The sequence below is a fragment of the Oncorhynchus tshawytscha genome, linkage group LG31, assembly GCF_018296145.1.
Source record: "Oncorhynchus tshawytscha isolate Ot180627B linkage group LG31, Otsh_v2.0, whole genome shotgun sequence".
In the NCBI taxonomy this organism is placed as follows: domain Eukaryota; kingdom Metazoa; phylum Chordata; class Actinopteri; order Salmoniformes; family Salmonidae; genus Oncorhynchus; species Oncorhynchus tshawytscha.
This window is the reverse complement of record NC_056459.1, coordinates 6,762,902-6,790,799: the sequence shown is the minus strand read 5'-3', so window position 1 is coordinate 6,790,799 and position 27,898 is coordinate 6,762,902. Positions and strand designations below refer to the sequence as shown.

The window sequence follows — 27,898 nt, the reverse complement described above, 5'->3', positions numbered from 1 at the left end:
TTATCAGAGGGAAAGAGAGAGGCTGAGATCTAGTATGAGGGAGGAGGGGATACAGGAAATGAGTTTAAAGAGGTTATTGACAAGAACGTCATTAGATATAGTCTCAAATAGTTTGTTACATCTTTTAAGAGCAACGGGGGTGGCAGGTAGGATTTAGTTTATCCGTCTCTGGTCCGCACCCCAATACAGTAGGTGGCGGTAATGCACCATAACGTTGGATGCCAACCAGCGATAAACCTCACCGAAGAAGAAGAAGAAGAAGAAGAAGGGCGCTGCAACGCAAAGGTATTTTTTTCCTAAATTAACGTTTGATTTATTAGATTGAAGAGCACAAATATCGGTTTGTACAACTAATAGCCAAATAAACACTTGGGTAATGTTCGTTTTGGTTTAGCTATTCAGTTCTGCAATGTCAGCTAATTAGCTAGCTAGCTAACTGATAACTTAACGTTAGCCATCGTTGTTAGAACTGGCTAACCATTTTGTATTTTGTTTCAGTTCGCGCCGCAGACGTGTTGGTCTTAGCAATTATCATTAAACCACGCCAACTGTTACCAATTAATTGGCTAGCTTACTAGATAGATATTGGCTTTGATTGCTAGCTAGCTAGCTCTCTTTGCCAACTAAACTAAAGTTGTCTAGCTAGCTACAATGCAAGAGCGAAGTATCAAGACGGGGTATAGTCATTAGTGCACACCGTAGCAAACAGTTACAAAACGTTTCGCAACGAAAACGAGTTTCTATTGGACACAGGTCAGTTCTTCCTATTGAATACACCCCAGCTAGACACTGCACTGGAATGGCCTGTTGTGGTTCTTGTTTTATGCTCATCACATTCTTACCAGAACAGACGATAATAAACCTAGTTTAAAACCTCTTAGAAAGTTGGTTTGGTAGCATAAACTGGGAATTTTATGTTTTTGATTGATTATGATTGTCTGTTTCATATGTGCAAAGTCGTTAAAACGATGTCCACTTTAACAACATTTTAGCCATTAAATAGTATAGCATGCTTACATCTTATATCAATCAATCAAATGTAAGAAGGGCTTTATAAATACATCAGCTGATGTCACAAAGTGCTGTACAGAAACCCAGCCTAAAACCCCAAACAGCAAGCAATGCAGATGTAGAAGCACGGTGGCTAGGAAAAACTCCCTAGAAAGGCCAGAACCTAGAAAGGAACCTAGAGCGGAACCAGGGTATGAGGGGTGGCCAGTCCTCTTCTGGCTGTGCCGGGTGGAGATTATTACAGAACATGGCCAAGATGTTAAAATGTTCATAGATGACCAGCAGGGTCAAATAATAATAATCACAGTGGTTGTCGAGGGTGCAACAGGTCAGCACCTCAGGAGTAAATGTCAGTTGGCTTTTCATAGCCGATCATTCAGACTACTCTACCGCTCCTGCTGTCTCTAGAGAGTTGAAAACAGCAGGTCTGGGACAAGGTAGCACATCCGGTGAACAGGTCAGGGCTCCATAGCCGCAGGCAGAACAGTTGAAACTGGAGCAGCAGGTGGACTGGGGACAGTAAGGAGTCATCAGGCCAGGTAGTCCTGAGGCATGGTCCCAGGGCTCAGGTCCTCCGAGAGAGAAGCATACTTAAATTCACACAGGACACCGGATAAGACAGGAGAAATACTCCAGATATAACAGACTGACCCTAGCCCTCCGACACATATCTGTTTCTCTCAGGTAGGCCATGGCTCGCGGTCAACAGAAGATTCAATCCCAGCAAAAGAACGCCAAGGCTGCAGCTGCTAAGAAGAAGGGAGCGGCAGCAGACCAGAAGACTGCAGCCAAGGCAGCACTGGTCCACACCTGTCCCGTCTGTCGGGTTAGTGGTTGGTACTGTATGTGCCTTTAGAAGGCAGGCCAAACTCATTTTGGTGATTCCTGGTATATCATCAAAATAAACTTCAGCATGTTTTTGTAATCATTCAGCAGTTTTTACCTGATTAAGTACATAACCATTAGAAATTGATGTTGAGAGTTCAATAAAATAGTCCTGAACCTTAAGTTGAAAATGATGGTGGTGCTGCTTTCTGTTGACAATGTGTCCAAATCAATAACCAATATGCAGAAACCGTTTGTTATATTGAAGACCTAAACATAAAATGTACTATTTGCACATACATGTGCAACAATAATAATCATAGTACTTTTGTATTAATGGCACACACACCAAAAACCCTGTTGTTTTGACAAGTGACAAATAACATGTAAACTGGAGGTTTCTTACATCACTGGTTAGAGAACAACTTGCAGAAGACCGTCAGATAGATTTGTGATTCATTTTGATTTGGGGGTTGACCAAGACAGGAAGACAAATGCAACACTTATTTGTGAATCGCTCATAACAATATCACATTGAAATCAATTGTGCGAGAGGGGGAGATGAGGTTACACGTCCTGTTAAAACTAACAGCTCAAAAACCAAACGGAATCTGGGAATAATGTGTACATCACTGGTTAGAGGACAATGTGTAGTAGACAGCTAGCTAGGCCTACATTTAGAAGTGTTGCATTTTGATTCAAGTGGGTCGCCAACGCGGTAAGTGTAATGCAACACTTTTTTTGTTCATCACTTCCATCAATGTCACTCTGAAATCAATAGAATGGGTGTTAAATGTTGGTGGTGTAGCGCTGTTTGAAGTAACACTATTCACACTTGGAATAACCTATACACGGTTGGTTAGATGAACTTGTAGAGGAGTTCCATTTTTATCTTGGAATGTCAGGTGTTGATTTCGGTAGGAAACAGGCCACTTTTTTGTTAGCTATCTTTAACTTAAACGAAATCACGACGCGACATAGGACATCAACTGTGACACTATTTACGTGACAGTTTGACTGTCAAATCCATGTATTGGTGTGTGGCCATAGACTTTTATAGAGAGAACACGTTTAAATTTCTTTGCCATTTCTTTAATTTATGTGGCATTTCTAAAGTCCTGCATAACCCAGTGAGTGTGACAAAATCATCGGTACAAAACCACAGATATTGATCTGTTTTAAGCAGTCAATCATATGTCATCTTGAAAACTATACACTTTTATACTAGCATCAACAATCTGAGGTAAAATGGATGTGTAATTCCACTACATTTTCTGGGATGAAAATTAAGGTTTTTGTAGGTTATTAACACAAACTGTCCACATTAGGGAAATTTGCAGAATATACAATTTACTATGGCAAAATATTTCAACATGTCTATTTAAGATGATAGTATACACTATATATACAAAGTATGTGGACACCCTGTCAAATTAGTGGACTGTTGCTGACAGGTGTATAAAATCGAGCAAAAGACAGACATTGGCCTTACTGAAGATCTCAGTGACTTTCAACATGGCACCACCTTTTCAACAAGTCAGTCAGTCAAATTTCTGCCCTGCTATAGCTGCCCCGGTCAACTATAAGTGCTGTTATTGTGAATTGGAAACGTCTAGGAGCAACAACGGCTCAGCCTTTAAGTGGTAGGCCACACAAGCTCACAGAACGGGAGTCCCCGCAGCAAGCCTTCCCAAAAGAGTGGAGGCTATTATAGCAGCACAGGGGGAGCCAACGCCACATGCCCATAATTCTGGAATGAGATGTTCAATGAGCAGCTGTCCACATACTTTTGGTAATGTAGTTAGTTGCCCACTGGCAAACTATTGCAACAATGACATCTCTTTCTCACTCATTTAACCATTTAGAGAGTAAAATAATGCTCTCAACCACAATTTAACCAGGTGCTCTAGACTAGAGCCTCCATCGTCTGTACAGCAGCCTGAACGTTTGACATCCCTACCTTTTAGGTTTCTCTTTGTGTCTAGTCCATTGTACTGGCCTATGTGATGGGTAGTACTTTGATGCATTTTATTGCTTTGTTTATCACCTGAAAATTCGGTCTCAGCCAACAATTGTTGATATCCACCGTCCCTTACCTGACCCTTACAGACGCAGATGCCGGACCCGAAGACGTTCAAGCAGCACTTTGAGAGCAAGCATCCCAAATCCCCAATGCCCCCAGAGCTGGATGATGTTGAGGCTTAAAAGACCAACGCACACAATGGACCTACAGCTGGGTTTCTATTCTCTCATCATTCAGACTCCCAGTTTACATGTTAGAAGCAAACTCTTTCCTTATGCTATAGTTGTTGTATTTTGTATGACTCAATATGTGGATATGTTGTCACTCATCGCCTTTCATGTTGTGATTCACAGACACACGATGACCACGATTAGAGAGCTGAAACTGGAACTTAATGGCGTCAAGAGACAAAATACTGAGACCCCTGGACATGGGTGGGGGATATTTGTGACAATGACCTAAAAAAGGGGGCAGAAGCACACCAGCACCCTATCTTATATGTCCAACCATCCCTGCACTTCAGACTCTTTTGAAGCACCCATCTTAATTATATGAGCCCACTCTACCTACATCCCTTTTCCCCATGCTGCTTCCTTCATTAATACCTGATTCAGTAACATCTAGACTGTTACATGTCTAAAAGTATCAGGGGGTTACTGTTTTTGCAACTTTTTCTCAGTTGTGTACCGCTGTCTTACTTTAACCCACAACTCTTTTCTATACCTCCTCCCATACACTCTTGTGCAAATAATTTCTGCTTTCTTTGAGAATGGTGTCATAGTGGAAAGGATTTGTTATTTGTCCAAGACTGAGTCTTGTTCTGCCTGTAAAAGGCCCTGGTTGAAACAGTGCCAAAATCACTGTGGATAGTTACCTGGTCCACGTTGTAACAGTTGTATTTTGCATTTGACCATTTCCAAGAAATGTAGCAATATATATGAAATCATTCCTCTGCCTATTTGATCCATTCTGAAGGAAAGCAGTGAATACGTTTTGTGTGTGAGAGAATATTTATGCCTTGTAATTCTAGCAGAAAATGTGTTACTTCCAAATGCAAGTTAAACGCCATTCCTTCTATACTGATACCAGACAAATGTATACTTACAAGTATTTTCAAATGTATTTCTAATATACTGGAATGCTATGTAGCTGAACAGGGGTTGGAGTTTCTGGAGGTCTGTGTTCACTGGCATTTCCTATCACTTCTGCATCAAATCAACCTCTGCAATATATATTCTACTTGTTTTATTACAAATATAGCAGTACACAGTCCTCCATAAATATATTGACAATGACACATTCCTGTGTATTGGATCCTCTGTACATAGAAAATCTGCAAACAAATAGGAATGACATTTGCCATTGCTACTAACTTGTACTTGTTCAAAGTATAATTAAAGAAATGTTTAAAAAATGTGTAGTAATTTGTCACGCACTTATGGTCCATATATTTAGAGTTTTAATTGAACCATGTGTAGTACATCTAAAAGAGACAATGAGAAATTCATGGTTCAACAAGACAACAGCCATCAAAAGGGTAGAAATGTAGCGTTGCACATGTCACAGTACTTCACAGCTTTGATTGGATACATCGAATATGACAAAGGGTGATGTAATTATCTGAATTACTGTAGATTTGAATAGTTTAAGAGTGAAGTATGGTTACAAGTCGAATGTGAAGATCCGTCGTTATGAAAGATGTAATGTGTGTTATTCATATACCATTCTCATACTCAAAGTCAATATATTATACTGAACAAAAATGTAAACACCACATATAAAGTGTTGGTCCCATGTTTCATGAACTGAAATAAAAGATCCCAGAAAAGTTCCATATGTACAAAAAGTTTATTTCTCAAATTTTCATAAATTTACACAAGTTTACATCCATGTTAGTGAGCATTTCTTCTTTGCCAAAATAATCCATCCACCTGATAGGTGGGGCATTTCAATAAACTGATTAAACAGCATGATCATTAGACAAGTGCACCTTGTGCTGGGGACAATAACAGGCCACCTTAAAATGGCCAGTTTTGCCACACAACACACTCAGTTTTTTTTCAAATTTTGATGGAGCATGCTGACTGGTGGAATGTCTACCAGAGCTGTTGCTGGAGTAGTAATTTCTCTACCAATGTCATAGAGAATTTGGTAGTGTGTCCCAAGTGCAGACCAATTTTAATCATGACAGCTCAGGACCTCCACATCCAGCTTCTTAACATGCAGGATCATCTGAGATCAGACACCCCGATAGCTGATGAAACTGGGATTGCACAACTGAAGAATTTGTCAGAAGAAACCATCACAGGGAAGCTCATCTGCGTGTTCGTCGTACTCACCAGGGTCTTGACCTGACTTCAGTGGACAAATGCTCACCTTTGATGGACACTGGCACACTGAAGAAGTGTGCTCTTCACGGATGAATCCTGCATTGCGTGGGCAACCGGTTTGCTGATGTCAACATTGTGAACAGAGTGCCCCATGGTGGCGGTGGGGTTATGGTATGGGGAAATAAACTATGGACAACGAACACAATTGCATTTTATCGATGGCAATTCGAAATGAATGCACAGAGAAACCGTGACGAGATCCTGAGGCCCATTGTATCATTCATCCGCCACCAACAACTCATATTTCAGGATGATAATGCGTGGTCCCATGTTGCAAGGATCTGTACACAATTCCCGGAAGCTGAAAATATCAACATTCTTCCATGTCCTGCATACTCAAAAGCATGTTTGGCATGCTCTGGATCAACGTGCAGGACAGCATGTTCCAGTTCCTGACAAAATCCAGCAACTTAAAAAAAATATCGAAAAGGAGTGGGACAACATTCCACAGGCATCAATCAACAGCCTGATCAACTGTATGCTAAGGTGATGTGGGCTCCCGAGTGGCGCAGCGGTCTAAGGTACTAGTGGCGCAGCGGTCTAAGGTACTGTGTCAGTCGTGCAAGAGGTGTTACTGGTTCAAATCCAAGCTACATTATTATTGTTATTTGACCCTGCTGGTAATCTATGAACATTAGAACATCTTGGCCAATAATTTCCACCCGGCACTGCCAGAAGAGGACTGGCTACCCCTCATACCGTGGTACCTCTCTAGGTTTCTTCCTAGGTTCTGGCCTTTCTAGCGAGTTTTTCCTAGCCACTGTGCTTCTACACCTGCATTGCTTGCTGTTTGGGGTTTTAGGCTGGTTTCTGTACAACACTTTGTGACATCAGCTGATGTAAGAAGGGCTTTATAAATACATTTGATTGATTAATTACATCACACCCGGCCGTGATTGGGAGTCCCATAGGGAGGGGCACAATTGGCCCAGCGTCCTCCGGGGTAGGCAGTCATTGTAAATAAGAATCTGTTCTTAACTGACTTGCCTAGTTAAATAGGTTATAGGTTATAGGTTATAGGTTATAGGTTATATAGGTTAAGGTTATATTAAAATATATATATATATATATATATATATATATATACATATATATTAAATGAAATGTGTCCCGCTGCATGAGGCAAATGGTGGTCACACCAGATACTGACTGGTTTCTGATCCACGCTCCTATCTTCATTTAAAAAGGTATCTGTTACCAACAGATGCACATCTGTATTCCCAGTCATGTGAAATCCATAGATTAGGGCCTAAAGAACATATTTTAATTGACTGATTTCCTTATATGAACTATAACTCAGTAAAATCGTTGAAATTGTTGCATGTTGAGTTTATATTTATGTTCACTGTAGATACATACTATTTATCCGCATATTGCCAGATTATTGCTATCAACCGTGTTTGTATCTTTTGGATCAATGGTAGTGAAGTTTATTAAAATTATGTAGAATAGATGGGCCACCACAGATGTTACAGGCATCCACAGGTCTTGACCACCATGTTGCGATGCTTCTTAATGATCACATTGTTGTTGTCGTCGTAGAAGAGTACAGAGATGGGACTGAGCTTGGTGGGTGTGCAGCACGCTTTGGGAACCTCATCTGGCTTCAAAAGGTGAACCTGCCATGAAAAAAAGGTAAATCAGATTTATTCATACATACACTTTGATATAATCAATGATAATATCCTGTTTATAAAAGAGGTATGGATTATTATTATGCAGATGCTTCAGTGCTCTCCTACCTCAGTGGGATGTGGTTTCGCCCCCCTTGTCTGAATGTGGTCAATATGTTTTATCCCGGGTTGTCTGTGCTCTACAAGACTTTATAGCCCACTGAACCAAAACCTAGACTTTCAGAAGTTCAACAATAACAACCTCCATGAAACAAGCTAAAACATTTCAATGGGCCATTGACCTACCCAGTGACTTAAAAAAAATATTTGGTCTTTAAGTTTTATATTATACACACACAACATAGGAAAGCCTCTGGTGACAAAATAGGGTCAATGGAATTAGAATGATGACCAGGAATTGTATAGGATTCTAATGGTAACCATAGAGTTCCAAACTCATTTCTATGGCAACACAGCTGTCAGTTTAGTAAACAACAATTTTCAAATATATGTGTTGCCATGAGACATCTAACCGTTAGAACATATCGGCGTTCTATTGAACGTTTTCTGTTCGAAAACAAGAACAACTTCAATTTGCTGTTTTAACAACAACAAACTTGACTGATTTTTGAGACCTGAGATTGAAACATCGACTGGAAAATGCCTGGGTGCTTTTCAAGATTGACGGAGCGAGTGCGAGAACGTCGGCAGCCTTCTGCGTCGACAGGTTGTTCAAATTCATTTATGGGTTGTTTTTGTTGTCTTTTTCCGTTTTGCAGGGTTCGCGATCGTCGGGAGGTGGACAGCGACTTCGAAGAGGGTACGTGGAGTTTTAAACTTCTTATTTTACCACATTCAACATTGACAATGTCATTTGTGAAATGTTGTGTATTTCTGTAATCCAAACTTTCAAACTAACGTTAACTTTAGTAATTGTTGCTAAGCGATGCACCTTTGCTAGTAGTACTAACTAGCGTGCTACGTTTTACATCCTAATAATTGTTTGTTTGTATTCCTGCTACTAATTTTAGAATCAAATGTACTGGATGAGGTCCAGTTGGATGTGCCACTGCTGCCAGTTATCCTTCATGTCCAGGATGCTGCTATCATCCTTGAGGATGTGCCGACTTTCCTTGAGGTACACTCTTCAGAAAGCTTTTGGTTTTATGTTTGAAAAGTATCCCACATATTCATTCTGAAAATCTTTGTTGTCTGCTTTAGGAGGCCACTGGTAATTGGCAGCTGATACCGATTAGGTTCAGCCCCCTGTACTGTGGGCCTGTTGTGATCAGGGTAAGAGAACCACACACAGTCACATCACCGTTACAATGTTTGCTGTTTCTAACCTGAATGTACTGTAATGTCACCCCCCTCTTGTGCAGAACAATGCCGGTCCAGTGGCTAAAGCCTGGAGAACTTTCCAGTTCTTCAGCCCCTCTATCACCTACATGCGTGGGGGATCCCAGGTATGTGTCTTTGTAGCTGTCTAGTCCTAATCTAAATTGTCAGAGTCATGTGATCAAGATGGAAATATTTTACAGCGATGGCTGATGTTGTTTTGTTGATGTTACTTGTCGTTTCTCTCCACAGCAGGTGGTGGTGAGGATGCACCATGTGAGTAGGGTTCGAGGCCTGGAGACTCAACTGGTGTGGGCCATCTCCAAGGAGACAGCCAGGCTTAGTCCAGAGGGCATCCCCTACTGTGCCACCAAGGTGCAGTCAGTCACTTGGATCCAGGTAAGATGTAAATACTACTGAAATAGTATTAGATTGGGCTTTTCTTCACTTATTCCATTTGGCCTTAACATGTCGTCTCTCTCTGTCAGTATGTGGCTGGCAGGGTGACCCAGTATGTGTCTCACCTCCGCCACGAGACGTCTGTGGACGTGACATTTGGCTGCTACCAGGTAAATAAACGTTTTCCTATGTATATAGAGTACCAATTACTGGGCATTTTTCCATTAGATCTGCTCTGTTTTCTAATAACGTGTGTGTGGTAAACAGGTGTGTTGTGTATGTTTTTGGAGCAGCAGACTGATGTCTCGGTGGTGTATGCCACTCTCCACATGGGGCCGGATGGGCTGCTCTCCTCCTCGGCGTGGTCGGAGGCTGCCTCCGTCTCTACGCCCACCAATCAGCAGTTCACCGAGCCAGAGCCTGAGGGCCACAACTGCTATGAGGTCAGATGTTAGACACACAGCTACACATACTATTGACTAGTAGCATTAAGATCCTTCCATTGACCCATTGTTTGTCATGTCATTGCATTGGTCACTGATGTTGAATGTTTGTTCTGTTGTTGTAGGGCTGGGAGGAGGACCTGCTGCCTGAGGAGAGGGAGGTTCCTCTGCTAAAGTGAGTTCCTCTAAATGTCTGTGTAGTCTGGGCTTGCCAGATGCTGAAGGATAGTTGTCACCATGCTGTATCCCCATTGACTCTAATGGTTGACATGCTCCATTCCCTCCCTCCCACAGCCTCTACCTTACCACCAAGAGAGTGGAGGACATCGCCCTGAGGCTCGTCTCCCTGCGCCAGGCCTTCACTGTGAGTGGACCCACTTTTATTTTTTCTCTCTGTATCTTCTTGTTCTGTCTGTCTCCTAGAGGAAGATGGGTGTCTCACCCTAACTCTTCCCTCTTCTTTAGACACTGCTTGGTTCCACCCTGAGCAGGAACCATCTGTTTGTGGCAGGAAAGGTCCTAATGGGCGCACTGGTTCAGGCCCACCACATGGTAGCTCACTAACTCATTATTCATTCAAGGGAAAGAGGGCGTCCTCAGTGGGAAATGTGTTCTGTTCATTAACATCAACGCTCTTTGCTTTGTGATAGGACGAGGCCGAATTCATCCGTGCTTATAATGACTTTGTGGACTACCTGAGTGACCCCTCCAAGAAGATTGACATTGAGAGGGAGCTGGCTGAGGCAAAGGTGAGTTCATTAACTCTTTCATGTCTCACTTTGAGTTCTACCATATGCATGTCTTTTATACATCACAGTATCTGATCTATTTGAAATCATTCCTATTTTCTTGTCCTAGATCCATCATGTTAACCTGATAGATGTCCTCTTTGAACTGGTGCTGTTTGGGTTGATGACAGCTCAGAAGTCCCTGATGGTGGTAAGTAGCATCTCACTGGTACATGTTTCGATGTCTCTCGATTAGCAAATTCACTTCAATTTCTCTTCTCTCCTCCTCTGTTTCCTTTAGCACCCTGGTGGGTTCATGGAGCGTCTGTACGCTCTCCTGTACTCCTTCCTGCCCGCTGCTGCCAGCATTGAGCCAAAGGCTGAGAGATACCTGCTGCTGGTCAATGTAAGAGTCAAGAGTTTACTTTCTTATTCCTAGTTGACCTGAATAACAGGGTTTCAATTACATTTTACAGGGAGTAACTCTCATTGTCTCTTTCCTCTTGGTAAGCTAGTAACTCAGAGCCATTATCTATGTGTGGTGTTCTCTTCAGGGCGGGCTGATGGCTCTGCTAGATGACATGTTTGGGCAGCAGCTGGCCTGGTACTTTAACCCAGTGTCTCTGGTCACTGAGCTCTCCAGCCTCCTGGAGTACCACCTGGAGAACCTCATGGCCAGCATGTAGTCCTACTGCAGAGATCTGAAAGGCCACACTCTCTCTGTCTGTCCATTTTTCTCTCTCTCTCTGTCCATCCGTCCATCTCTCTCTCTCTCTCTCTCTCTCTCTCTCTCCATCCATCTCTCTCTCTCTGTCCATCTCTCTTTCTCTCTCTCAGGATTTGAGGACTTGAAGTGCTTTGTTGAACCTTGATTAGTTAACACACATTAAATTAATGTATTCTCTTGTGTTCTCTCCCCACAGGATTCTTGTGCCACTTTGCCACCTAACAGGGATCTAGACACTAACGCACTACATTACTTTGCACTGAATTTTACATTTTTAAATAAAATGACCTGTAGTTTAAAAGCATTTGTCTCTGTCTTTTCATTTACTTGATAATTTCATCACAATTTCCTCTTCCTGGAAATATGAGGCTAATATTACATTACAATTATGCTTTATTCTTTAGATATGGAAATTAACAACAACATTTAATTGATTTACAGGTACTACAGGCCCACACTTTATGGCATTGTTTTGTGATGTGTGAGTCTGCCATTGTAGACTTAGGTAACTTGGGTATATTACTTTAAATTGGCCATATTTCTCATTAATGTCTGAGCCAATTACCTTCTTTCCCACTGAAACCAAAGTTATCGTTCATGTGAGAGAGGGTGTAGTACTGCATACTGACCACTAGTTGGATCATAGCGTGGTAGCTGGTGTTCATGCAGGAACCCAGAGGGTATAGGCATTCTCCATCACAGTAGAAGGCAGAGTAACCACTAGGAGCCAGGACCCAGTCCTAATGGAGAGAAATACCATAGATATAGATTGACAAAATTAGATGAATGACTAGAACAGACTACATTTCTATCAGAAATACATACACTACAATGCACGTACCACACAAATGCCTTGCTTCCTAAAAATACTAATTGTGTGTTACGGCAAATAAGGTGATACAATGTTAGCTCATGATATTATCTATTCAGTAGAATGAGTAGTTAAGGGAGACAGAAGCTTACCTTCCAGCCTAGGTCACTAAAGCTCACATATTATTCATGTCTCTTACAAGCCTGACGCCCACTGTTGACGTGGCTGTGGTCTGAAAGGGACCAAACAATATGTTTTGAGACAGGACAGACTGTAAAGCACACTTTGGATGCATTAGATTTACAATAAAGACACAATTAAATGTGAATGCAACTTAATTATTTTAGTCATTTGGATTAACTATACCTTTAAACGTTGCATTAAACAAGCTTCACAACAAGACCTAAAACCAGTGTTGTCCCCTGACCTTGTAGGACCTCGCCATGTGTACTGGGCAGGGGCAGGTCATATTTGGGCTTCCTCTTGTGGGGGTTGGGTTTTAGAGCACGTTGGGGCTGACAGGGGGTCTGGCTGGCCCTGAAGAAGATCAACATGAAGGGCAGTTTGGAGCGGGGGCCCCTTCGACCCACCAATCCTACCCACCCAGCTGACAAGGACTGATAGAGAGAAAACAGTGTGTGTGCGTGTATGTGGGATATAATCGTGAGGTAAACCAAAACAACATATCTCAATTTCTATGTATTTACTAAACAATTACAAATACTATGACATTACAGTGTTACTGTGCAGGCACTGGTGTCATATTCTGAATTAACTTGCCTCTTTATTCAAAGGCATAATAATCTAGAAATCCATTTTGTGGGTAATCACCTCCCCATCCGCAGAGCATTTCCTGTCCCTGACCATAGTATTAACTCTATGAGGCTCACCCTCCTCTGTCTCCACATAGAGACAAATGCCCAGATTGCTGTGGGGGTGCAGGATGTGACAAATTAACTTGAAACGGGAATGTTTACTGGTCGATCTTGAGGTAAAGGGGAATTCAGATGTGAGGAATACATTTGACTAGTTGTAGAAAATACTGGAGATCAATAAAAACATGGTAAGGAGCCAGCACTGCGTGGATATTAAGTGTACCAAACTGGTACTGTATAGATTACAATATTATTTTCTGACCTTATGGAACACGGTAAACACTAAATACATTATAAGCGTATCAGAATGCAATTTCCAAAATGGAAGGCTTATATATTGTTGAAGCTAATTATTCAAGGCTAGCTTTATTTTATTTTAAAACTAAAAAGCTTGATTACATTTTAAATTATGAATGACTCATATGCTGTGTGATGACATGAACGAATGAAAGATTGATTGATACAGTAGCCTATATACAGTGGCAAGAAAAAGTATGGGAACCCTTTGGAATTACCTTTATTTCTGCATAAATTGGTAAGACAATTTTATCTGATCTTCATCTAAGTCACAGCAATTGACAGGGTAGCCTAGTGGTTAGAGCGTTGGACTAATAACCAGAAGGTTGCAAGTTCAAACCCCTGAGCTGACAAGGTACAAATCTGTTGTTCTGCCCCTGAACAGGCAGTTGACCCACTGTTCCTACGCCATTATTGAAAATAAGAATTTGTTCTTAACTGACTTGCCTAGTTACAAAAAGGTTTAATAATAATTAAACACAGTGTGCTGAACTTTTAACACACAAATTGTATTTTTCTTGTCTATATTGAATACATAATTTAAACATTCACAGTGTAGGTTAGAAAAAGTAGGTGAACCCCAAGGCTAATGACTTCTCCAAAAGCTAATTGGAGTCAAGGGTCAGCTAACCTGGAGTCCAAACAATGAGACAAGATTGGATATACTGGTTAGAGCTGTCTAGCCCTATAAAAAACCACTCACAAAATTTGAGCTCGCTATTCACAAGAAGCCTTGCCTGATGTGAACCATGCCTCGAACAAAAGAGATCTCAGAAGACCAATACATTTTTTAAAACTTGCATAAAGCTGGAAAGGGTTACAAAAGTATCTCTAAAAGCCTTGATGTTCATCTGTCCACGGTAAGACAAATGGAGAAAGTTCAGCACTGCTGCTATTCTCCATAGGAGTGGCCATATGGGAAAGATGACTGCAAGAGCACAGCGCATGATGCTCAATGCGGTAATGAAGAGTCCTAGAGTGTCAGCTAAAGACTTACAGAAATCTCTGGAACATGCTAACATCTCTATTGAGATACGATACGTAAAACACTAAACAAGAATGGTGTTCATGGGAGGACACCACGGAAAAAGCCACTGCTGTCCAAAAAAACCCATTGCTGCACGTCTGAAGTTTGCAAAAGTGCACCTGGATGTTCCACATCGTTACTGGCAAAATACTCTGGACAGATGAAACTACAGTTGAGTTGTTTGCAAAGAACACACAACACTATGTGTGGAGAAAAAAAGGCAAAGCACACCAACATAAAAAACCCCATCCCAATGGTTAGGGGCTGCTTTGCTGCAGCTGCTTTGCTGCCTCAGGACCTGGACAGCTTGCTATCAGACATTTTGCAGGAGAATGTTCGGCCAATCTGTCCACCAATTGAAGCTCAACAGAAGTTGGGTGATGCAACAGGACAACGACCCAAAACACAGAAGTAAATAAACAACAGAATGGCTTCAGAAGAAAATGCGCCTTCTGGAGTGGCCCAGTCAGTCCTGACCTCAACCCGATTGAGATGCTGTGGCAGGACCTCAAGAGAACGGTTCACACCAGACATCCCAACAATATTGCTGAACTAAAACCGTTTTGTAAAGAGGAATGGTTCAAAATTCTTCCTGACCGTTGTGCAGGTCTGATCCGCAACTACAGAAAACATTTGGTTGAGGTTATGGCTGCCAAAGGAGGGTCAACCAGTTATTAAATCCAAGGGTTCACATACTTTTTCCACCCTGCAGTGTGAATGTTTACATAATGTGTTCAATAAAGACGTGAAAACGTATCATTTGTTGTGTGTTATTAGTTTAAACAGATCCGATCAAATTTTACGACCAATTTATGCAGAAATCCAGGAAATCCCAAAGTGTTCACATACTTTTTCTTGCCAGTGTAGTTGATCACAAACTCAAGGAAGGCAAGAAGCCAGCAAATTCCTGTCCACTTTGAAAAGGTATTCACAATATTCTAATAATACAGAGGGTTAGGAAAGAAAACACTTGGCCTGGGGTCGTTCAGTGGTCTTGTGCTGTGGTGGAATGTCTCACCATTATGCTTGCACCAATCCAATGCTTTTAAATGCATGAGGTGAAATGATGCAGGGTATCAGAACACAGCTTATTTCTTTCCCCAAAATCAATTTGTCCCCTCAATCACTCTTGCCACTTGCTTGCAATTTTCTTGCCTGCTGAAATGTAGGTACAGTAGTAATATTAAAATAATGATAATAAATAAATAATGTGTACTCTTGGCAAAAAAAAGAAAGTTCAAATACATAAGTTAACATGAGTGCATATCCATAATCACAGTAAACTGTTATAATAGATTTATTTTATTTTATGTATAATAATATAAGCAAAACTATGACTGAATGTGCCTCCATGAAGAATCCCCTCCCCAATAGGTCCCTTCGCCCTCAATAGGACACCCCCAGCACCACCATTCCCATCAACCTCCCCCCACCCCTCAACCACAAAACAAAATAATTATAATAATCATAGAAATTAAAATAAACATACATACACACGTGTACCGTACATATACATAAACATATTCACAGGAAACTCAATTTCCCTTATCTCTTTTCCTACATCAGATATGCAGGTGACATTTCCACCTGGATGACAGCACATAATCAACAAGATGGAGAGGCTCTTCATCCTGAGGGAATGCCTGCCCATTCTCAGATGTTAGATAATACAAGATGATCACGTCATTTACATTCCAGCCCTTGTCAGCTCCAGATTTGACTACTTCAACTCACACCCTGCTGGAATGCCTGCATTCTCAGATTCCCCTCTGTTATTAATCTCTATATTGTAATCAATAAAGGGTTTCAAAATGCTGTACTTTTATGAACATATGTGTTTAGATCATTTCTGAGAGAGAAGGGGTGTAATATCTCCAGATGAGCATGTGGTACCCTTCCTCACCCATGCCGACAAGATGTTACTTCTGGTGGGGTCTATGCCTTGAAAGTAAGTATGAGAGTATCAGTAATGTACCTACTAAAAGTATACTGACTAAAAGGCAAAACAGAACTGTCAAATTATATTATAGCTGTGTCGTTGTATACTTGCGAATTAGAATGTTAAGTTAAACATCGTTTTGTTGGTGAAAACTGAAAACTGGTTGTGACCGCTGCCCACGAATGCTCCACCAGTCCTGTATGAAAACTATCCCATCATTGGAGGATTAAGTCTGCGCTACTTGTCAGGACTAGGTTAGGCTTGAGTTCCAGGCGACGGTATCACCTGGAAAACTTTCCAGAAAAAGTGGACAAAATGTTCAGTCGAGCTGTTGCAGCTTTCCAATATTTGTTGTCTTTTTATATTTGATTTGTCATTTTATATCTTATGCAAAGATTGAAATTTGTATTTCTTATTTAATGTTAACAAACTTAACTTTGTGATTAATATTTGTTATTTTCTTAAATGTTTCTAAAATAAAAGTTTGTTTCTTTGTACTCTCATTTAGCTTTCTTTTGCACGCACTACTAGTCAACATGCGCTAACAAAATTATTCTGAAGTATGTCAGGCCTTGCAGTTCCAAGATCGAAGGAGGTGGGGGAAGAATTTCGGCAGGCAAGAATATAGCCCCCCCTTCTAATTTCCTTAAATTTGTGGCTAGAGTCAAGTACTTTCTGTCGCACCATCAGTCAAATACTTTTCTATAGAACAAACTTTATAGGCAACCGAAATTAATGTATGTGTGTTTATATTAGTGGGAGTAAAATGTCGGCAGGCAATAAACATTTCAGAACTGCTAGTCTAATAAGACATTGGTGAGATGACGAATTTTGGCAAATAGCCAAACCGAAAACTGCAGACATTACTAGTGCACCCCGCGATCAAACCGAAATAAAAAATAAAAAATGAAACGCAGCCTAACGTGATCAGAAATCTCAAGTCGCAGCAATGAAGAATTGAGTTGGCAAGAGTTGGCAGGGTGGAGCTGTTCGGTACAACACCGGAGGAGTCATCTTTATTTCACACTTCCTGACTGCTAATGAGCTCTTAAAGTGGCACTGCACCGAAAAGGCTCCGTGCAGGATTTCGCCAAAATGTAACCCACTGGACAAAAACTGGTTGAATCAACATTGTTTCCATGTCATTTCAACCCCAAAAATATATGTGATGACATTGAATCAACGTCTTTTTTTCACTCAACTTTGAACCTAAATCAAATTACATGGCGGCATTTGTTTTCATGTTGAATTCAAGGTTAGTTAACAACTAAACCAAATGTAAATCAAAACTAGAAGTTGAACTAATGTCTGTGCCCAGAGAAAAGTAATTTGTCTTAGTAAACATGTTTTGAAATACAGTAGGTTGTCAAATAAAGTCAAGATCTTCTGTTGGATCTGACAATTAATCTTGATGGTTGTACAGTCATCTCAAATAAAACTGAAGGACCTTGGTGTTACCCTGGACCCTAATCTCTCTTTTGACGAACATAGCAATAGTATTTCAAGGACAGCTTTTTTCCATCTACGTAACATTGCAAAAATCTTTAACTTTTTGTCCAAAAATGATGTAGAAAAGTTAATCTATGCTTTTGTCACTTCTAGATTAGACCACTGCAATGCTCTACTTTCCGGCTACCTGGATAAAGCACTAAACTAGGGCTGATTTCAAGATTTTACTGCTAACCTTCAAGGATTTACATGGGCTTTCTCCTACCTATCTCTCCGATTTGGTCCTGCCGTACATACCTACACGCACGCTACGGTCACAAGACACAGGCGTCCTTAATTGTCCCTAGAATTTCTAAGCAAACAGCTGAAGGCAGGGCTTTCTCCTATAGAGCTCCATTTTTCTGGAATGGTCAGCCTATCCATGTGAGAGATGCAGACTCGGTCTCGAACTTTAAGTCTTTATTGAAGATTCATCTCTTCAGCAGGTCCTATAATTGAGTGTAGTCTGGCCCAGGGGTGTGAAGGTGAATGGAAAGGCACTGGAATGACGAACCACAATGGCAGCGACGAACCACAATTGCAGCCTCTGCCTGGACGGTTCCCCTCTATCCACTGGGATTCTCTGCCTCAAACCCTATTATGGCGAGTCACTTGCTTACTGGTGCTCTTTCATGTTGTCCCTGAGAGAGGTGCGTCACTTGAGTGGGTTGAGTCACTGACGTGATTTTCTGTCCGGGTTGGCGCACCCCTCAGGATTATGCCGTCAATATAATTTTATAGAGGAAATCTTGGTCTTTTTTGGTAAACAGCTGAGGTGTGGTGATGGAGGAATGAGACCATCCATGACCACGAGATCAAAATGATAGTTTTAACCATGTTTTGACCACTAGGCTACCTGCCGCCCCATCAATTGTTAAATGGTAGGCCTATTCATGTCGTTGGTCATCGTTTACATCCACACAGCTCTTTCTCTTATAGACATGTAGCTGAACTACATGAGGCATCTGATTAGTTTGATTAATAGTATGTATCTTAATTTAGAGAAAGATTATGGTTTTGATAGAAGTTTGTTGGTTTCCTTGTTAGTTGGTAAATTATTATTTGAACAACCATTTTGCCTACAAAAACAACCATTTACAGTTGAAGTCGGACTTTTTAGGTTGGAGTCATTAAAACTTGTTTTCGACCACTCCACAAATTTCTTGTTAACGAACTATAGTTTTGGCAAGTCGGTTAGGACATCTACATCTACAAGTCACAAATCGTTGAAGTGGGAGGCTTTTATCTCCCTCACCAACTTTAAACATCTGCTATCTGAGCAGCTAACCGATCGCTGCAGCTGTACATAGTCCATCGGTAAATAGCCCACCCAATTTACCTACCTCATCCCCATACTGTTTTTATTTATTTACTTTTCTGCTCTTTGCACACCAGTATCTCTACCTGCACATGACCATCTGATCATTTTTCACTCCAGTGTTAATCTGCTAAATTGTAATTATTCACCTACCTCCTCATGCTTTTTGCACACAATGTATATAGATTTTTTTTTTTTTTTTTTTTCTACTGTGTTATTGACTTGTTTATTGTTTACTCCATGTGTAACTCTGTGTTGTTGTCTGTTCACACTGCTATGCTTTATCTTGGCCAGGTCGCAGTTGTAAATGAGAACTTGTTCTCAACTAGCCTACTTGGTTAAATAAAGGTGAAATTAAAAATACAATTTAAAAAAAATCCACAATTGTTTACAGACAGATTATTTCACTTATAATTAAATTCCAGTGGGTCAGAAGTTTAGATACACTAAGTTGATTGTGCCTTTAAACAGCTTGGAAAATTCCAGAAAATTATGTTATGGCTTTAGAAGCTTCTGATAGGCTAATTGACATCATTTCAGTCAATTGGAGGTGTACCTGTAGATGTATTCCAATGCCTTTTTTTTGTAGACCTCGACAAGTCTGGTTCATCCTTGGGAGTAATTTCCAAACGCCTGAAGGTACCACATTCATCTGTACAAACAATAGTATGCAAGTATAAACACCATAGGACCACACAGTCATGGGACCCTGACTCAGTTACACCAGTTCTGTCAGGAGGAATGGGCCAAAATGCACCCAACTTATTGTGGGAAGCTTGTGGAAGGCTACCCAAAACGTTTGACCCAAGTTCAACAATTTAAAGGCAATGCTACCAAATACTAATTGAGTGTATGTAAACTTCTGAGCCACTGGGAATGTGACAAAATAAATAAAAGCTGAAATAAATAATTCTCTCTACTATTATTCTGACATTTCAAATTCTTAAAATAAAGTGGTGATCCTAACTGACCTAAAACAGGGAACTTTAACTTGGATTAAATGTCAGGAATTGTGAAAAACTGAGTTTAAATGTATTTGGCTAAGGTGTATGTAAACTTCCGACTTCAACTGTATATATAACAAATGCCTATATTTAGACACAAATAACAATGTTAATAATGATACTTATTATTATTTATTTATGGCGCTTTTCTTGACAAAAAACAATCTCAAAGCGTATAAAATCTAAACAAACGAACAACAAATGGAGATTGATTGATGGAGATTGAATGTCTACATTTGGATTCGAATGAAAGGTTGGGAGTTGAGGCTGTTTGGATTGAAAAGGCACTGTAGCTTCAGAGAGAAACAAATCTGACAAACAGACACGGAGCGCTTCGTCAGTACACCACATCTGCTTCTCCACGGTCAGATCCTCCATAGGACCTGCTTCTCCGTAGGTACTGGTCCTCCATTGGCGAACATTTTGCGCCCACCTGGGTGATGCCACGGCTAATGAAAAGCGACCACATCTTGGCAGTGGTTAAGAACAGTCCCTGAGCCTCCTCTGCCACCTCTACACACAGCATTCAGTACTTGTTGTAATAATTCCCGACAAATGAAACCATAATATTACTTAATTAATAAATAATAATAATACACCATTAATATTAATAATAGAGATTTGTCTAACCGTCTAACTAATAACAATGTTCATTTACATCTCTATGGTCCCTCACCAAAGAACTTCCGAAATTGCATGTGCAAAACCCGGATGTTATAACAAGAAATTTGCTTACTGTTTCAGCAAATCAGCGTGTAGGACGCTTGACTGAGCCATCTAATGACCAATGAGAGGGAAGTATTGGCTAATAAGGGGTGGGCTTTAATCCTAAACAGCAAGAAATAAGTCGTTGACACTTCCTTTCGTGGCCGAGTTGGCAGATAACAAAAGTGGCACAAGGACGATTAAAGTGAACATGGCCCCCAGCATGCAGTTGAACGATGCAGTGTCCGACGTAAAAAAGGGAATTCGGGCAATCCTTCTCGGACCCCCTGGTGCTGGGAAAGGAACACAGGTGAGTGAGTTATGCGAAGTGCAGGAATGGGAGACCGCATGGCCGACACTGCCACCTAACTGTATACACCTTGTCCTGAAGTTAATTCTGAATTGGCTTGCATAGATGGCTGGCTTTCCCAAGTTTCGTGTAATGAATTGGGTTTCTAGATCAGACGGATAAGGAAGTATAATGTAAGTTGTAGTTAGCTAGCCTAGCTAACAAGTTATGAGCATTTGTTAAGTTGAATGTAGCCATTTCCCTTCGAACTAACGTAATCTGGTGCTGACCAGTTTGATTTGTGAACTTGCAACACATTGGCACATTGTATGAAGGGCCCTTTGAACTATGACTTTCAAAGTCCCATTAGGTGACTGTATGCTAATCATACTCTCCAGCTGGCCAGAGCCAACTACTTTCATTTGATCTAACCAGGTTCAATGAACGTGTAGACTATTGACTTCCCTGTCAATAAGCTCAGTGTAATTGTTATTTAGTTTCTGGGAGTCTCTGGTTCGGGAGAACAATAGGTTGTTCAGGGTTTTGTTTGGGCTGGAACAAAAGCTGGCACACCTGCAGCTTCCCAGGACCGAAGTTGGGGACGTCTGTACTTCCTTGCTGTAGTGGCTGGATAGCGGCACAGCATTGCCTTATAAAACACTACCATTTTTTTTGGTTGCACAGGCTGGTTAAAGTACTGTAGGGCGTTCAGACACACAGTGCTTTCTGAAAGTATTCATACCCCTATTTGGTTGTTACATCCTGAGTTTTTAAAAGTGATTCATTTGAGTTTTTTGGGGGTCAATGGCTGATGCATAATACCTTATGACGGGGTTCCCCCAACTGGGGGCTGGCCTGTGGATTGTTTTATTTGACATTCTTAAAAAAATGGATTAATTGAGAAGCAGGAATGTCTTGATTCTAAGTATTCATCCCCTTTGTTATGGCAAGCCTAAATAAGTTCAGGGGTAAAAATGTGCTGAAGTTGCATGGACTGTGTGCAATAGTGTTTAACATGCTTTCTAAATGACTACCTCATCTCTGTACCCCCAAATACAATTATCTGTAAGGTCGTGCAGTGAATTTCAAACAGATTCAACCACAAAGACCAGGGAGGTTTTCCAATGCATCGGAAAGAAGTGCACCTATTGGTAGCTGGGTAACAATATAAGTTAATAATAATAATAATATTTTTAAAGATGTTGAGTATACTAATTACACTTTGGATACACCCAGTCACTACAAAGATACAGGTGTCTTTCCTATCTCAGTTGCTGGAAAGGAAGGAAGTCGCTCAGGGATTTCACCATGAGGGCAATGGTGACTTGCAAACAGTTAGCATTTAATGGCTATGATAGAAAACAGAGGATGGATCGACATTGTAGTTACTCCACAATACTAACCTAATTGACAGTGAAAATAAAAATATTCTGAAGCAAACCTCTAAAGTAATACTGCAAAGCAATTCACTTTTAGTCCTGAATAGACAGTGTCACGTTTTGGGTCAAATACAACACATTAGAGTACCGCTATCTATATTTTCAAGCATAGTGGTGGCTGCATCATGTTATGCTTGTTATCATTAAGGCTTGGAGTTTCAGGATTAAAAAAAAAAAGTTAATGAAATGGAGCTAAGCACAGGGAAAACCAGGTTGTCTGCTTTCTAGCAGACACTGGGATATGAATTTTCATTTTCTAAAATGAGGCCAAATATACACTGAATTTGTTTACCAAGAAGACGGTGAATGTTGCTCAGTTACGGTTTTGTCTTAAATCTGCATGAAAATCTATGGCAAGACTTGACAATGGTTGTCTATCAGTAATCAACAACCAACTTGAGAGCTTGAAGAATGTTGATCAGCATAATGGGCAAATATTGTACAATCCAGGTGTGCAAAGCTCTTAGACTTAACCAGAAAGACTCACAGCTGTAATCGCTGCCAAAGGGGATTCTAACATGTGTGGTATGAGTACTTATGTCATTTAGATATTTCAGTTCCATACATTTTCTAACATTTCTAAAAAACATTGTGTCATTATGGGGTATTGTGTGTAGATGGGTGAGATTAAAAATATATATTAATCCATTTTGAATTCAGCCTGTAACACAACAAAATGTGGAATAAGTCGAGGTGTATGAATACTTTCTGAAGGCACTGTACTTGTGGTCTGGCTTGGAAGCTCTTAAGTATTTAGTCCCTTGGGGGTTTTGTCTTTAGCTCTCAGTTGTGGTGCAACTTGAACATCACTGTGAAATTGAAAAACAAAATGGCAACACGATTGTCTCCTTGAAACAACTGTACTGCGTGTGCTATGGCATTTAATTATTCAACCCATGTTTATGTTTTTCCAGAAGTGTCCCCTGCCCTCCCCACATACATCTAGACATTAGTCTCATGTCATGGGTGGAGGCTGGAGGGATGTTGCGATCAACTATTAAGATTCAGCACGCCTTGAAGGACTCCCGCCTGTTGTATTAGTTTGACATGTTGGGGGATGGAAATGTGTTGCTGTACTTCTCTTCAGAGTTGTCAAGTTACACTTTTGAAACATGAGACATGGCTACATAAATGCTACCCTTGTTGCCTTTGCAACATTAGGCTTAATGCCAATAATCCCCCTCCCTCCCAGGCTCCTCGGTTGGCAGAGCAGTACTGTGTGTGTCATCTGGCCACGGGGGACATGCTGAGGGCCATGGTGGCCTCTGGCTCTGAGCTCGGCAAGAGGCTCAAGGAGACCATGGATGCCGGGAAACTGGTAAGATGTGTTCATATGTTAGTTCTGAATGTGTCTCTGCTCATTTTAATAGGAATGAATCTGTTTTGTGTCACTGGTTCTGTAGCTTAATGGTAATCTGAGACCGGTTTACTTGGACCTCTGTCCCAATTGTGTGTTCTTATGCCATTTTTGTCTCACTGCTCATCACTGTCAACTTACTCATAGGTCAGTGACGAGATGGTGGTAGAACTCATAGAAAATAACCTGGATACGCCTCCCTGTAAGAAGGGGTTCCTATTGGATGGATTCCCCCGCACAGTGAAACAAGCAGAGATGGTGAGGATTCCTTGGTGCCTGACTATTTTTGCTGTCAATTCCCAGAGCAAAAGTGTCTCTTGCTGTTAATCAAGCATATGCAGTGATGTAGTGGTTAAACCGATTGCCGGTCGCGGTGAAAAAAAGGAGTGCTTCCTATACTTTCAATGCATTTTTATGCAAAAGGTGGGTTAACTGTCGCGCAAAATGAAAATGATGTGTAAACTGCTTTTACCCTCGACTACATCACTGGGCATATGAACCTGTTTCCTCCCTACTCCCATGTTTCATGAGTCTCTCTCTCCCCTAGCTGGATGACTTGCTGGAGAAGCGCACAGAGAAGCTGGATTCTGTGATTGAGTTCTCCGTCGATGACTCCCTACTGGTGCGCAGGATCTGTGGCAGGTAGGACCAAATATTGTATAGCGGGAGAAGAGAGAGGGAGACGTGCTGCGGTGACCTGTGGTTTGATCCAGTTATTATAGACCATTTGTTGGAGAAATTGTCATGAAATGGAGCAATGCCTCAATGCACAACAAACAGTGATCTGTATTAAGGACAAGGCTTCATACAGAGGAAATAATGTGCCTATAGTCCATTCCAAATGTTTACATTTGCATGTCAAAAGGGGTTCTTTGTGTGGCCATTATGTGGTGTAAAATGTTGAATTGGGCCAACGGCAGTGTGGTTGGGCTTGACGGAGGACGGGAGTGTTGTTGAAATGGTGTTAAACCACGTGGCCCACTAACTTTCTCCCCCCTCAGACTAATTCACCAGCCCAGTGGTCGCTCCTACCACGAGGAGTTCAATCCACCCAAAGAGCCCATGAAGGATGATGTAAGTACCTTGACGAACATCCCCCTTTCTGAGTCTGGAAACCCTACTTCTATTGTAGAACCCAGAGGAAGCTGGTTGTATAATCCTTTAATCACATGTTTTCAAATGTTTCTGGGTCAATTTGCACTTCAAAAAGTGTGTGCCCGCTCAGTGTTTGAACAAATATTCACTTTTAACGAGTGTGTTCTTATAGAAGTGTCTGTCATATGAAGAATGTAGTGGCTCATTTGCAAACACTCTTTCACAAGTGTTGTGACACAGTCCCTTGGCTAGGAGTTGTTCCGTGCAGGTGGCTTTGAGCTCTTTTTACAGATGCACAGAAATCAAAAGGGTTGTAGTGCGGTACCCAGAGATGTAGCTCGGTGCTACTGGCTTGGAAATCTTTGGCACCGCTCAAGGCCTTCACAAGCCCATCTGTGTTCATCATAGATCTGAAAGGACTGGATAGGAGGTAATTAATATGGTAGAAGATGCACTTGACCATCTGGAGGGCTAGAGGGAGCCCTCACCATATTTCTTAAACCTATCAAATTTGTATAGATCTGTGAACACTGAAAGTGTAGGGAGGAAGAGAAATAAATAACGGGAGCGAAACCAATATGGCGCTTTTCAGTCATATGAACCCTAATGTCTTCTCTCTCTGTCCCCCATCAGGTGACAGGGCAGCCGCTGATGCGCCGCAGTGACGACAACGCGTCGACGCTGCGCTCGCGGCTGGAGGCCTACCACCAGCAGACTGTGCCCTTAGTCAAGTACTACAGCGCCCGCGGCCTGCACAAGGCCGTCGACGCCGCCCAGTCCCCCGACGTAGTCTTCGCCTCCATCCTCGCCGCCTTCTCCTCGGCCACAGCCGCCCCCTGTAAAGACCTGGTGCTCTTCGTCTAAGCTCCCTTCCACTTCAGTCGCTTCTTCACTCTCAGGACTCTGGTCCGTGCTCCTTTCGTCTAGCTTTCCAACTCTCCTCCTCGGGACTAGTCTGTGCTCCGTTCTCTATGGCTCTACTTTCTGGTGGGGTTTACTTGTATTTGAATGCGCTCCTCTACTGGGACTTTCCCCGGAAACTACAGAGAATAGCTGATTTTATAATGGTGTGTATAAGTGTAACGTCCCCCTTGGGTCAGGTATACATATTGGTGAAATGTAGCTTCATTGTGATGGTCCTTGTACTTGGATTAAATTGAGCAAGCTGTAGGGAATATGGACGTGATTAAAAATGCATTACAGTTCATGTAATACATCTTAATGTGATGTGTCCTCATTAGTTTGAAAAATGAATGACGGGGATAGATGCGAATGTCAGTCTACTCAGAAATGAATTATCTACTTGACTCTTGTACTTTGACACTTGGTGTGCATTGATGTTCTTTGGTTAGTGAAACTGAAAGCATGCCTTTTTTTTCCTAGAGCATAGCCACAAACGAAAAGTACCCCTCATACCGATGTATATTTAGTTCTTGTTAACCAACATTATTTTTATGTTCCTATTGATACGATTTCCATCCCGCTCTATAAATAGGCTACCTGTTGACTCATTTGTCCTTTTTCTTTCTAGATTTTTGTCCCTTCTCCCTCTCTGTAGTCAACTGTGATCTCTGCATTTGGATGAAACATCTGCATGCCGATTGTGACTTATCGCCTTTGAATGTGAATGCATGATGTTCTCATGGTAGTCAGAAAACAATAGCAGTTATATTGGCCAGTAGGCTTGCTGTGGGAATTTTCTGAGCTTGACTAGATAATGTTAAGTATCAAAACAATGACTATTGAATTCTGCTTTTAGTTCCTGTCGTCAAGTTTGATACGGGCAAATGATTGTTAATGTGCTGCTAAGTCAAGTTGTGGTGCAGTGTTAATTAAAACTCATGTAAAGCCTGACGGCTGACTCTTTATGGTAGTTAATTGCACTAGATGGACAGGATTGTTAAATTGAACACATACAAGGGCCTTTCTATGTCCAGTGGAGCAACTTGTCTGTACATGTTCTGCTTCTTGCTGCTTTGAATGACCCAAAACTCAGTATTTTGTTAGAATTTGCAATTGTCTCATGTTTAAATTCACCCTTTTTTCTTTTCCCCCAGCTGTTTGAATCCTGGCAATGGAAGCAAGCGGAGGAAGGAGGAAATGTTGTACTGTAGCACTTAATTTTGAGATGTATCTGGAGGATGAGTGAGCATAATGCAGTGCAATCTACTAGTAATTAGTGAAGCCATCTTGGAAGTGACTGATTGTTTCCCTTCTAATAAAAAGATTATTTTCTACAATCATGCCATAATTTTGTAGCCTCCCTTTGTGCTGTATAACTAATATAATATTGCCTTACTTGCTACTAATATAACAAAACTGCAATTACCTCTATCATGGTTTATATTGCATATTGTACATGGCTGGGTGGCTGTCTTTATGGAACATAATACAGTTTGCATTGGCCTGCATAGTGATTGCCAAGTATGAATGTTAGTCAAAAGGTGTACTAGGGCTAGAAGTTTTCCCCCATCAGGTTACCTGGTCAGGGAAATCTCAAAGTATTATTGACACTGAAAGATGTCATTTGAGGAACTGCATCCAAGTACATTGCGCTAGCACTCAATCATATCTGGAAAGTTGGAGAAAATTCAGTAGGCTACATTTCCCATATCTAATCGACTGCGCTAAGAAATGTCTTGTTTTGATTTCAAATTTCTGGGAACTCGACACAAATAATGGTCAGCAAGTTCCAGGCGATGTCATTAACACAAAACCCCAAATATTGACTTTTCCCTTGTTTATTTCCAAGCACTG

The 27,898-nt window shown here is 41.2% G+C and overlaps 3 protein-coding genes across 6 annotated transcripts; all 3 read left to right on the top strand.

Moving 5' to 3' along the window:
• The first annotated feature begins 199 nt into the window (after positions 1 to 199).
• On the top strand, positions 200 to 5,749 carry LOC112229869 (zinc finger protein 706). 2 transcript variants are annotated; one of them, XR_002950225.2, is made up of 4 exons: positions 200 to 285; positions 1,696 to 1,837; positions 3,946 to 4,111; positions 4,213 to 5,749. XR_002950225.2 is itself a non-coding variant. In XM_024395981.2 (4 exons), exons 2-3 carry the CDS (start codon positions 1,703 to 1,705, stop codon positions 4,039 to 4,041), a joined length of 231 nt encoding a protein of 76 aa, XP_024251749.1. In that variant the 5' UTR covers positions 200 to 285; positions 1,696 to 1,702; the 3' UTR covers positions 4,042 to 4,073; positions 4,213 to 5,749. The 2 variants fall into 2 exon arrangements, 1 of the variants encoding a protein (XP_024251749.1); XM_024395981.2 differs by having other exon boundaries at positions 3,946 to 4,073.
• A 2,592-nt stretch (positions 5,750 to 8,341) lies between these two features.
• Positions 8,342 to 11,782, top strand: LOC112229289. 2 transcript variants are annotated; one of them, XM_042310395.1, is made up of 13 exons: positions 8,342 to 8,682; positions 8,894 to 9,000; positions 9,084 to 9,155; positions 9,245 to 9,328; positions 9,453 to 9,599; positions 9,689 to 9,769; positions 9,893 to 10,042; positions 10,168 to 10,217; positions 10,337 to 10,406; positions 10,508 to 10,594; positions 10,693 to 10,791; positions 10,901 to 10,981; positions 11,072 to 11,782. In XM_042310395.1, exons 1-13 carry the CDS (start codon positions 8,523 to 8,525, stop codon positions 11,207 to 11,209), a joined length of 1,326 nt encoding a protein of 441 aa, XP_042166329.1. In that variant the 5' UTR covers positions 8,342 to 8,522; the 3' UTR covers positions 11,210 to 11,782. The 2 variants fall into 2 exon arrangements, with proteins under 2 accessions (XP_042166329.1, XP_042166330.1); XM_042310396.1 differs by lacking the exon at positions 10,508 to 10,594.
• A 9,313-nt stretch (positions 11,783 to 21,095) lies between these two features.
• On the top strand, positions 21,096 to 27,386 carry LOC112233244 (adenylate kinase 2, mitochondrial). 2 transcript variants are annotated; one of them, XM_024400732.2, is made up of 7 exons: positions 21,096 to 21,271; positions 23,882 to 24,007; positions 24,194 to 24,304; positions 24,594 to 24,688; positions 25,048 to 25,120; positions 25,775 to 25,979; positions 27,199 to 27,386. In XM_024400732.2, exons 1-7 carry the CDS (start codon positions 21,173 to 21,175, stop codon positions 27,204 to 27,206), a joined length of 717 nt encoding a protein of 238 aa, XP_024256500.1. In that variant the 5' UTR covers positions 21,096 to 21,172; the 3' UTR covers positions 27,207 to 27,386. The 2 variants fall into 2 exon arrangements, with proteins under 2 accessions (XP_024256500.1, XP_024256499.1); XM_024400731.2 differs by having other exon boundaries at positions 25,775 to 26,047.
• Positions 27,387 to 27,898: the final 512 nt, after the last annotated feature.